General features: G+C 43.2%; 1 protein-coding gene across 1 annotated transcript in view; it reads right to left on the bottom strand.

The window, feature by feature from the left end:
- LOC122807606 (TRAF interacting protein) overlaps positions 1-12,902 on the bottom strand; it is a 676,961-nt gene that overhangs the window by 122,609 nt on the left and 541,450 nt on the right. Inside the window, exon 12 of the mRNA XM_044078516.1 lies at positions 903-957. Within this exon, the coding sequence (XP_043934451.1) occupies positions 903-957 (55 nt within the window). The remainder of the gene's footprint in view (positions 1-902; positions 958-12,902) is intronic.

Genomic DNA, 12,902 nt, shown 5'->3' with positions numbered 1-12,902 from the left:
TGTCAGTTCGAGTATGATGTGTGTAGGGCCACCGCAATCATTTTAGTAATCTGAATAATTTAAAATACCTGAATATTTTCAACATATGTAAAATTATACTCAGTCATTTAAAGCAATAACTTCATACTGCAGAATTTAAATGGGCTACAACAGAGTACATATAAACTGCAGCACACAATAATTTAAAATCGTGTGCAAAATACTGCATTAGGCGATTACTGCCAATACATATTGTAATGTACTCTGAACAATTTAAACTGTCGTTCATAAGATTCAATGAATATATACCAAATGTTTACATTGTTCAGAACCGTATGCCCGTCCTCAACATACATGCTGCAGTACCAAGAACGTTTTATGCTTACTGCTGCTTTTTTGGTACTCAGCGACATCACATGATCAAGAAACTTGAAATAAATGCATGCATATAATTTAATCTCTGATGCTCTTTGGTGCCCTGTGATCATGAAATGATTGACTACACGTGTTAATTATAATACAGGCTACTTGATTCAAAGGTTTCTCTGTCTTGTTAATAAAGTACAACTTGGTCAAAAAACCAAAAGACAAGCACTCCATGTAATTACTAACCCTCTTCCTAGATTACGCCATCATATAACCCAAGCTCAGGTGCACCGTGTATTCTCTTGCAAACTGCTATTATTTTAATAAAACTCACTTTAAAGGTAAATCACAATCATTTGACAGGGACAACTATGAATATTAAACTGGGAAGACTATGCAAAAGAGAAATGCAAACAAAAAAATTAAGGGAGGTTACCAAGTAATGCTACGAATTCAGGCCCTTGCTCAGCAGCTGAACAAAATGTGAGTAATCTAAGCTGCCTTTGATCTCATTTTATTTAATGATAACTTACATAATATTTCGTAATTATTCTTACCTTTTTCTTGTTCTTTTCTTGTAAAGGTTTAAAGGGTAATATTGACGATGCAGACCTATACGAAACAGTAAACAGAGCATCAGTGATGGAGACCTATAGCAAAATAAACATGATAATTGACTTTCTTGTAGAAAGCAGTACATTTAAGTAAGACATGAATAGGTCTATTTAAATAAGTGGTCAGGAGCTGTAAGGACATCACATATTTCCACAATACCGAGTAAAAAAGGCCTTTGGTCTCAAGTAAAATAAAGTGCTGCATCTCAGCCTGTGATGGTGCCTTCCTTTCTCTTTCATGTTTACATCCCACTGTACAACTACAGTCCACTACCCTCTCAGGCAAGGTATTCTGGGATCACTGTTACCTTCTAAGAAATATTTTCAGAAAATAATAATCAAATTTCATCCACCACTACAAAAGGTCACCCATGGCCTACTCCCCTGTCCATCTTCAACTCTACAAGATGTCTACGGATACCATGCATCAGGTCATACTGCTTTTCATGCACTCCGCTAATGCCCACTTTGGTAGTCCGTGTGCATTCCCTCCGATTTCACAGTCTCCATTTCCATTACCACCTGGATAACTTCAGCCTTCTGCACTGCCCACATCCCTGATCACCACAGCCCTTTCCTCATGCTCCATATTCTGCATCTTCCTTAGCACCTTGGCAGTCCTTACACTGCACACTATCCAGATTTATGCCCCTTCTTGGATTATGGCTTCCAGAAGTGAACTCATTTGTTATGTTTTAATTGTTATGCTTTACAACGTTTTCAAACAGACCAATGTGAATCACCTTTTACTAGAGTTTCCAGGGGTTTCTAAGCCCAAACTGAATGCAACGTTAACACCCTGCTTAACAGAATGACATCAGAATCTCAAGTCTGCACATACCACTGCATTCTGGGAGCTTCAACCACATCATATCAGTACTTCAAAGGCCAAGTCAGTCTGAAGAGGACCATCACCTACACTACGTGCGTGCATTTTTGCCAGTAACATTCCGCCTAACACTTCACCCCTTAGTTCACATGATGAAAGTACATGACCTTATACTTTTTCACAATGAACCCCAGATCCCAGTCCTTTATCCAGTGCGCGCTTTTAATCGGGTCATAAAGGAGGCCAGCTCTCTATCCCCAACACTGATCCACAGCCTCAGTGAAGTAGTTTAGCAGATTCACCTTGTTCTTAAACACCCTTACCCCTGTCAGGTGGTGCTCAATGCAGAATTAACAGGACTGACTTATCTCAGAACCCTGTAGTGACCCACCAGTCACTGCCTTCTGCCTCAAAAAGTGTTCAACCCAAATGGCAGCAACTTATCCACCTCAGAAATACAGTTTCCAACAATCGCCTGTAAGATACACTGTTAAATGTCTTGTTAAAGTCCAGATGCAGTACAATGAGAAGGTTCCCCATCCATTCTTACACACATTTCTTTCTCTACCTGGCACCCAATTTTCTTTTGGAAATGCTAAGCTACATCTTCCTCCAGTAACCCAGTTCCAACGTAACATTTCCTAAACACCTGCAGACATCTGCAGAACGTCTTATACTCATCATTAACTTCTCCAGCAGGGTGCCGTCATGGCAAGGACTGCAATTTTTATCCTCAGAATAACAGCAACTATGGTGGAATATGTACCACATCCATGGCTGAAGTACCTCAAGAGACTATCTACACATTGAGTTATAACAATGCAGTTAGTAAGGGTCCGGAAGCAGCAGTCCCCAACACTGGGGGACAAGAATGTAATATAATACCAAGTCTGAGGTTACAGTACTTGAGAAAACTTCACCTTCCCTGAGGTACAGCAACACAGTTGCTAGTACAGGAAATCACAGTAGGGGGCTTAGTGAAAGCAGCCCCCAACATCTGGGTGTAGGTTGATAGAATACATCATGCTCAAGCTTACAGTATCGCACAGAATTTCACCTACTCTGAGGTGCACAGAATTTCACCTACTCTGAGGTGTGTAGCAATATAGAAGTTTATATACGTACACACACGCACGTGCACACAAGTACACGCAGGTTTACTATCAAAATTCTGGAAACCTCTTGTTCGAGTAACAACTTACTCGAACCGAATGAATGGGCAATACATCGCTTTCTCACACCATACAATAGACCTGGGAAGGCGTACAATAAAGCTCGCAGTCAAATTCTCTTCCTTTAATGTCACAACCAAAGCACAAAAACAAAGCTCTGCATTTACGTCCTGAGTTATGTTTTCATTTGTAAAACTTCATCAGATGTGGGCTTCTAACCAAAGTTCACATTCAGTCAATTAATTTCACAATCTAGCCCTTCTTTCATTGCTCTCTTGCTATGCATTCGATTCCACGTATGTAAAGCTGGTTCTTCCAATAAAACAGAGAGCATTGCCTAAAGCTACAGTAAGATAATTACCTTTTTTATAACCCCCCAATGTACTGTTGCTGGCCTTGAGGAGCACCCTTTGCATCCAGCAACAGTACATTGGGGGGTAGTAAAGAAGGTAATTATCTTACTGTGGCTTCAGGCAAAACTCCCTTTTTTATTGGACCAACTTTACATACGTGGAATCGAATGCATAGCAAGAATCAATGAAAGAAGGGCTAGATTGTGAAATTAACTGACTGAATGTGAACTTTGGTTATAAACCCACATCTGAAGTTTTACAAATGAAAACGTAATTCAGGACGTTAATGCAGAGCTTTGTTTTTGTGCTTTGGTTGTGACATTAAAGGAAGAGAATTTGACTGTCTGCGAGCTTTATTGTACGCCTTCCCAGGTCTATTGTTTGTTTTATAAGCAATCTTTGTGGACCTAGTGCAATTTTCTTTGGTTTTCCTCACACCAACAAACGTAGTAATGTTGATAATGTCGAAGTCGACATTATCGACATTACCCCACTTACCTTGACATCTGGAGATGTCCTACACACATTTTGCGGGGGGGGGGGGGTGAGCACCCATGCAACCCCCATGTGGGAGCCTGCACCCCACACACCCCTGCTAATTATATATTCCAACTCAGAGATCACACTACAGTGAGGAATAGAGTAATTTTCCTGAACCCCACTGTAATGCAATCTCCAACCCAATTGTAAGCAGTGATGGCCAAAACCATGAATGTCAGCTTTGTCTCAGAGTTCCCGGAGGTGACTAAATTTCAACTCATGATTTTCAACTTTTGCACCTGTACCCTCAACCATCTGAACGAAGCGAACTTTCCAACATTTGATATGAAACTCACACATGTAAAGTACAGTTTTGTGCCTACCATAAATGTAGATGTTCGAGTGTATACCCTGCTGCAGTCATCACACTTGGGATTATCCTGTCGTCAGGCGGTCCCGCAGTCAGCCTGAATTCCAAAGTCTTGGTCCGGCGTCGGTTGCTGTCGCTTCTTCCCTGACGTCAGTGCGCCAGGGGTATATAAGAGGCATCCGACGCCATTTTCTTCAGTTTTTCTTGCCCCAGATGTCAGGTGCCCCCCAAAAGGTGGTCAGTAGGTAGTATCAATAATAAAAGTTTATCACAAACAAAACATCCCTCCAGCTATAAGCAAATACACCACAAAGGTTGTATCAAATATTAAAGTATTGAAAGGTTTTAGTTAGGTCAGAGGGGATGGAGGGAGGGTAACCTGGACTGCAGCAGGGTATACACTCGAACATCTACATTTATGGTAGGTACAAAACTGTACTATGCTCATCGTATTACCCTGCTGCAGTCATCACACTTGGGTAGAATCCCAAAGCTAAGGATGGGAGGTGGAGTCAAACAGGGTTAGAGGAGGCTAGAAGGCCCTGCAAAACTGCAGTGGCAAAGCCAGCTCTAGTCTTAGAGTAAAGTGGTAAGTGATAGTGTTTGGTGAAGGTGTGCACTGAACTCCAAGTTGCAGCTTCCGAAATATCCTTGGTTAGCACCCCCCTGAGGAAGGCTGTAGATGTAGCTGCTGCCCTGGTAGCGTGGGGCCTTATGCTAGCAGGAATTGGTTTTCCATGATGGGTGTAGCAAAAACGTATGCAATGTCCTATCCATTTGGAAATGGTCTGTTTTGAGATGGCCTTTCCTTGTGATGCTGTAGCATAAGATACAAAAAGCTGGTCAGATTTTCTGAAAACCTTAGTTTTATCCAAGAAGTAACGTAGTTGCCTGTGAATGTCCAAGGAATGCAGGAGTCTTTCTCATTTGTTCTGCGGATTTGCAAAGAAGGTGGGTAAATGGATGGTTTGATTTAGAGTCACACTGGATACCACCTTTGGCATAAAGGAGGGGTTAGTTCATAGAGAAACTCTGTCTTGATGAAAAATGAGGAAAGGCTCTACTGCCATTAGTGCCTGTAGCTCTGAGACTCTTCTGGCTGAAGTAATTGCTAGCAGCAGGGCAGTCTTCCATGATATAAACTTTAAGTCAGCTGAGAAAGCTGGCTCAAAAGGTGGTAGCGTAAGTTTTTCCAGAACAAAATTGAGGTCCCAAGTTGGTGTTGGCACTCTCCTGGGAGGCCTAATGTTTTTGGCCCCTCTGAGATACTTCCTTACAAGTGGATGTGAAAATAAGGGAGGATCCGTGTTGTAGTGAGCTGAAATAGCTGAGGCGTGGATTTTAATAGATGAAAAAGAAAGTCCTTTGTGTAACATCTCAGTTAAATATTGTAGAATCTGAGGTATGTCCGGCTGAAGGGTATTTTGGCCTTTAGCTTGGTTCCAGGCGCAAAATCATTTCCATTTGTCTGAGTAGGCTTTTCTGGTGCTGGGCCTCCTGGCCTCCAGAATAACATCCATAACAGCTTGTGAAAGAGGAGCTGGCTGGTTGCTTAGGTGATGTGCCATGCAGCCAAATTTAAGGTTTTGAGCTGGCTGTGTAGCATCTGACTGCCTTGCTGTGTGAGCAGATGAGGAATTTGTGGTAAAATCCATGGTGGGCCCTGGGCCATGTTCCTTAATAGTGGGTACCAGTGCTGGCGTGGCCAGTCTGGGGCAATGAGTATCATTCAGGGTCTCTCCATCCCGACTTTCAGCAGCACCTTTGTGAGAAGGGGCAATGGAGGAAAGGCATATACTGTCAGCATTTTCCAACTGAATGAGAGTGCGTCCACTTTCCAAGCTTGATGGTGAAATGTCCTTGTGCAAAATTTTGATAGCTGATAGTTTTGGGGGTTGGCAAACAGGTCTATGTCTGGGCACCCCCATTTTTTGAGTTATCATTGCAAATACTTGTGGATCCAGTTTCCACTCGTGGGGATCCGTGATGTTTCTGCTTAGGTCGTCTGCCAATGTGTTCCTTTTTCCTGGCAGGAATTGAGCTTGTAATTGAACTTGGTAAGCCAGTGCTGTGTTCCAAAAGGTTATTGCTTGCCTGCATAGAGGATAGGAGTGTGTACCCCCTTGTTTGTTTATGTACCACAACTGTGGTGTTGCTTGTCCTTATTATATGCTGTCCTGGATGTAAGAGGTCCTTGAAGGCTGTCAAGGCATTCTGTACAGCTAGCATTTCTTTTTGATTGATGTGCAGATTCCTTTGATCTGCAGTCCATATGCCTTGAACGCACCGTCCTGCCATGTGTGCCCTCCAGGCATAGTCCGATGCATCTGTTGTCATAGTTTGCCTGGCTGGGGGTAAGGTGAAAGGCTGACCCTTGGTGAGGTGACATGCCTGTGACCACCATAGAAACTCTTGCTGAAGGCAGGGAATGAGAGGTATCATTGTTTCCAAGCTGTGGCTGTGTTGAGTCCATACGCTTTTTAGGTACCATTGTAATTTCCTCATATGCAGTTTTGCAAATGGTATTAGTAGTATGCAAGATGCCATGAAGCTCAAGGCCTGCAGAATTTTTCTTGCAGGGAGTTGGGTCTTTGTTGCCATTGTTTTGCAGTATTGAGTTAGTTGTAGTCGTTTGTCTGGCATCAGATAAGTCATCTGGGGCCATTGTATTCAAGCTGGCACCCAGGAATGTCATATTTTGTGAGGGCACTAGTTTTGATTTCTTTTCGTTTAGTGTACCCTAAGCAACTTAGAAGGTGTTTTACAAAAGCCAGATGTTGTAAGAGAATGTCCTTGCTTTCTGCTTGGATGAGGCAGTCGTCCAGGTATGGGTATATTTGAATTCCTCTTTGTCTGCAGTATGCAATTACTGGTGTCAGGCATTTTGTGAAGACCCTGAGTGCAGTAGATAAGCCAAAGGGCAGTGCAGAGAATTGGTAATGGGTTGAACCTGCAATGAAACGGAGGTATCTTCTGCAATTTTGTCTGATAGGGACATGCAGGTATGCCTCCTTGAGGTCCAACGTTACTAGCCAAGCTTTCTTGCCCAACATGGGAAGAAGCTGCTGTAGTGTAAGCATCTTGAATTTGGGTACTTGCAAAAAGGTGTTTGGTCCAGAATGGGTCTCCAAGCGTTGTCCTTTCTGGGGACTAGAAAGAGCCTTGAGTAAAATCCTTGGCCTTGCTCCTGTGTAGGTAACCAGTTGAATGGCTCTCATGTCCATGAGAGCCATAATTTGTTTTTGTGCCTCTGCCCATTGATTTTGTGGCAGGTTTGGCATTCCTTTTATCCTTGGCAAGGTGTGGAAATGGAATCTGTATCCTTGTGAGATAATGTCTAGGACCCATTTGTCCTTTGTGACGATGCTCCAGTTGTCTGTAAAAAATGCTAATTTTCCTCCCAAGGGAGCTGCCAAGAGAGTTTTGCTCGGCAGTTTGAGGTTTAAGTCATTGTGTTTGCCTTCCAGTAGTTTGGGACCTGTCTTCTCCTCCCTTCTGTGTTGCAGTGCCCCATTGGCGAGGTTTGTAAGGGATTTGTGCTTGTCCTCTGCCCCTTGGGCGCCTGTATTTACCCCTCTGTGGTCTGTCAGAAGCTGGAAAGGACCAATTTTTTGTTGGCCAATTTCTGCTGAAGCGTGGGGGTTGTACCTGTAAGAAATCTTTGACCATCTGCATAGATTTTGCCTTATCCTCCATTTTCTTTAAAACCTCTTCTGCTTTAACCCCAAATAAGACATCCTGCTATAAGGGTGCATCTAGTAAGTTTGCTTTAACATGATCAGGCAGAGTTTGTTCCATTAACCAAGCATGCCTACGTATAACAGACCCAGTAACAGCTGCTCTACAGGAAGCTTCCAAGGAATCAAATCCACATTGTAAAGTATGTTTGCCCACCTGTTCAGCTGCATGCAACAGATCCTGCATTTCCTTGGATTCAGACTGTTGAGGGTGCATGCTCATCTTTTGTTTTATTTGAGACATTAGGAATTGTTGGCATTTAAGCATGTGAAATTGACAATTTAGTGCTCTCATAGCTAGAGTAGCTGAGGTGTAAACCTTCTTCCCCCACCTATCTAGTGCTCTGGAGTCCCTTTCAGAGGGTGCAGGATTTTTAGCCATAGAAGCCTTAGCCCCTTTGGGACCCTGGGAGATTGTCTCTGGGTCAGCAACAGGGCTTTTGTAAAGGAATTTGTGTGAGTCAGGCACTCTATAATATCTATCTGGTCTGGCTGGAGCAGGAGGCAGAGAATCTAGATTTACACTAGATTCTAAGTAAACATCATCCACAATGTCTAAAACTGGAGGGATAGCAAGTGGTTTGTGCTGGGGGAGTAAAAGAAACTCTCGGAGCCTTTTCTTTGAGTCGGAGTAGTCCTGACCTTCCCAGTGGAAATGTTCCCTCATGGTGTGTAAGGTTTCCCCAAAGGAATAGTCTTTCAGGGGGAGAAGCTGAGGGAATGGAATTTTCAGCATCAGAATCTTCATAAGGGGGAAAGGAGTAATCCTGTTCCTCAGAGGAGCCTGAGGAAATAGACACTTGATCAGAGGAGGCATAATCCTCCTCTTGTCTAGGCCTTTTGTCGGGGGGGGGGGTTGGAAACCCCTGATTAAAGAAATCAAATCTTCAGCCATTTTAAGCATCTGTTTCTTAGGCATGGGGCCTTGAACTGGAGACTGAAGTGCAGTCTTTTTTGGTTTTAGAGAAGTCTTGAGCTTAGCATAAGATTTTATGGTGAGAGTAGTTGGTCTGAAGACACCTTCTGAAACCGAAGGCGTTTCCACAGCACCGGCTTCTCCTTCTGCAATGCCGTCGGTAGGGCCTAAAGAAAATGGCTGCATCAGCCTAGAACTCTCTGCTTGAGAATCCGAAGCGGTCTGGGTTTCCAATTCTGCGGTCGCCAGGGGCTGAGTAGGCTCCTCACTGAAAACCGGGGAACCGGCGACCAACTCAGCTGAGGCCTTGGAGTCTGGCTTGGATCTAGGCTGCCTGTCTTTATCTTTGCGTTTTTTTATGCACGCCAGTAGTCGGTTGCTCCAACGGCATAGTGTAATTAAATTTCCTACCGAAGTAGTGTTGTGCGAAATCAAAGCGTAGCTTTATAGTTCGCTTATTGAACCTAGCATAAAACCGACAACCAGTGACGTCGTGGTCTGGGCCTAGGCAAGGTATACAATAAGAATGAAAGTCCTTATGAGGTATTTGCTTCCCACAAGAAATGCAATTGTTAACTTTTTCTGACATCGGACTGAGGCAAGAAAAGGTTCCCCAATGGGGTACTTAGCTTTGAAGACTTCAGACTGAAATTCGATTTGAAAATCTCAGGTGTCGGCCGACCGGCACTTGCGAACTGCTTCTGCTTCAGGCACCGCGCGGCAAGAAAGACTGGAGAAAATGGCGTCGGATGCCTTTTATATACCCCTGGCGCACTGACGTCAGGGAAGAAGCGACAGCAACCGACGCTGGACCAAGACTTTGGAATTCAGGTCGACTGCGGGACCGCCTGACGACAGGATAACCCCAAGTGTGATGACTGCAGCAGGGTAACACGAACATCATATCTGTATCTCTCTCTCTCTCTCTCTCTCTCTCTAGGGATATATACAGATATATATGTATATATAGTTAGGAGGGTGTGGCAGGAGTAACCCTCATCATCAGAGGCAGTACAGGGACAGTACAATAAATACCAAATCAAGAGACAGTACCTCAGAGAATTTTGCTTACTCAGAGGTTTCTCAACACACTACCTAGTATATAAATTTAGGAGTGTGGAGGAAGCAGCCCCCATTATTTTGGAGGGGGTGGTCGCAGTGTGGGTGGAATGTATACCATGTGTCAGATTACAGTACCACAGAGAATTTCCAATACTTTGAGGTACAGCTATGTAAAGTATATATAGGGTTAAGTAGGGGGGTGTGTAGGGAGCAGTCCCCCCCACTGTGGAGAGGGTGCAGGCAGGCTGGCATATACAGCATGTCAGATAGCACCTAAGAGAATTTCACATATTCTGAGGTGTAGCAACACAGCAGTAGGGCTGTGGAGAGAGCAGCTGCTAACATCGAGGTAGAATGCAGTGGGGGGTAAAACATATAACAAATATGAGGATAAAGAACCTCAGAATTCCACCTCCTCTGAGTTACAGTAATATAGCAGTTAGTGCACATAGTTAATAGGGGTATGGAGTGAGAAGCCTTTAAAATAGGGTGGATCTGGGTGGAATATACAACACGCCTGATGTTACAGTACCTTGAGAATTCCACATTCCCTGAAGTACAGCACTATAGTTGTTAGCACAAAAATTATAGTAGGGGATGTGGAGGGAGCAACCCCCAATATCTGGGGGTCTGGGGGGAATATATACCATGCCTAATGTTACAGTACCTTAGAGAATTTCGCCTACTCTGAGGTACAGCAGTTAGTGTGTATTATATATATATATACATATATATATATATATATATATATATATATATATATATATATATGTATACACACACACACACACATATATATATATATATATATTATATATATATATATATATATATATATATATATATATATATATATATATATATATATATATATATATTTATAGTTGGGGTGTGTAGAAGCATCTGGCCCCAACATCTAAGGAGTGTGAGGAGTACAATACATCCAACATCTGAGGTTACAATATGTCAGAGAATCTCAGCCACACCTCTCAACTGTACACATTTTAACAGAATGTCCAGATTTTTGCCTCATATTTTTGGTTTGTTCCTCAAAAATTGTGTGTTTTTTGACAAATCACTGGGATGAGCTAAGGATTATGGTCACGAAATAATGACATGCATTTGAATTTCAGACTTCATAACCTTCAGAAAATGCACGCTAACACAAATCCTGTTATTCTAGCAACTGTTTAAATTTATATGAAGAATATTTAAAACATGACCCTATTTCTGGACCTCTGTCTCCCATTATGTCAGGCTTTGTCCAGATTTCTTGCGCTAAGAGGTTGACAGGTATGATGTCAGCTCCTCTGAGGTATAGCAATGTAGCAGTATATATTAGGTAAGAGAAAGCAGCAACCACCCATGTTGGTGTGGTGCAGGGACAGGGGAATGCATTCTTCCTGTTTCTGGTTACATGCTCCCTGCTTCCTTGAAGAGATTGCTTTATTATGTCACAGGAAATTTTTGTTTTGAAGCTTGACAAGCAATTTATTTTTCAAAGTACAGACTTGCAATATCAATTCATAGGTTCATAGGTAGATACTAGGCTATCTACCCTAGGGCATTTATAAGCCTAGCCCGAGTGTATTTGGCTTCCTCCTCCCTATTAGATTAGCCTACTGTGCCTCTGTAAAGTAGGTCACAGAAGGTACCATTTTAAGATTAGTTTACTATGCCTCTGTCTAGCAGGGACACAGAAGAGATCCCAGGGGTGAATTTGCGATTTCCAATCCACGCGTCCAGATTTCGCTTGAAGAGGGTCAGCGAGGGGCTATATCTAACATGAATTGGGATTCTATTCCAGAGTGAGGGGAGCCTCTGGGAAATGAATCTTTCCCTCCAGCATGTCCTATTTATTTCTGTGCTGAGGTTTATGTCCCTGGAGCATGTAGCTCTAAGGGACTTGGATTTTTTGAGGTGGAGCATGTCCATTAATTCTGGGTTCGACATGGCTTTGTACGTCAGGCATAGAGCGACTCTGAGTAGGCGGTAAGCAACTGAGTAGAGCTGGAGTTTCTTTAGTCGAGCTGCATAGGACATCTGTTTGTAGCCCATGATCCTCTTGGTGAGGTACTTTTGGGGTCTCTCCAGTTGCTGCAGGTGTCAGGTAAGGTACATCCCAAAAGGGGCATTGTATTCAATTATGGGCCTGATGAGTGACGAGTAGAGGGGCACAATGACCTCTCGATCTAGATGCGAACCCTTTTGTGATAAGGTGGGCTATATAGAAGGTCTTTCTAACCACATTGGCAACGTGATTATCAAAGGAGAGATTACTATTTACGTTGGTCCCCAAATCTCTAATTACGTCTTCCGTACTTAATGGATTACCACCTATGTGGTAATTTGTGGGCACCTTGTTTTCCCCAGAGGGGATGACTATGCACTTTTTAGCATTTTGCTTGAGGCCGTGGCTCTGGCACCAATCATCCTTCTCTGTGAGACCCTTTTGGAGGATGCTTGTGTCAGCTGGAGATTCGATTATGGCCCCCAGTTTGCAGTCATCTGCGAACTTTGTTAGCCATAATCCCCCTGTGTTAGCCTGAACCTCAGAGAAATATATACTGAACAAGAGAGGTCCCAGAACTGAGCCCTGTGGGACTCCACTTGCAACTGGTTTGGATTCGGACATGGCACCTGCGATTCTGACCATGTTGGTTCTATCTCTGAGCCAGTTTTCAACCCATCTTGTGATATAGGGGTTGATATTTAAGCTGGTAAGCTTATTTATGATGCCCGAGTGGGGTATTGTGTCAAAGGCTTTTGCGAGGTCCAGGTAGGCTGTGTGGACTACCTTGCCCTCATCTATGGCTTTGGTAACTGTTTCAAAGAAATCAGCTAGGTTTAAGAGGCAAAATCTGCCCTTAACAAAGCCGAATTGGGTAGGGTCCAGTGCCTGGAGGCTCACAATGTCTTTGTTTATGAGTTCCATGATAATACACTCCATAGCTTTACAGACCAGACTAGTCAGGCTTATGGGGCGATAGTTTCCGGGGTCCGTTGTGGCACCACCTTTGTGGA

Source organism: Protopterus annectens, chromosome 7.part1 (assembly GCF_019279795.1).
Source record: "Protopterus annectens isolate FY-2018-M chromosome 7.part1, PAN1.0, whole genome shotgun sequence".
NCBI classification, from domain to species: Eukaryota; Metazoa; Chordata; order Ceratodontiformes; family Protopteridae; genus Protopterus; species Protopterus annectens.
The sequence above is the reverse complement of the archived record's forward strand: the minus strand, read 5'-3'. Positions and strand labels throughout refer to the sequence as shown.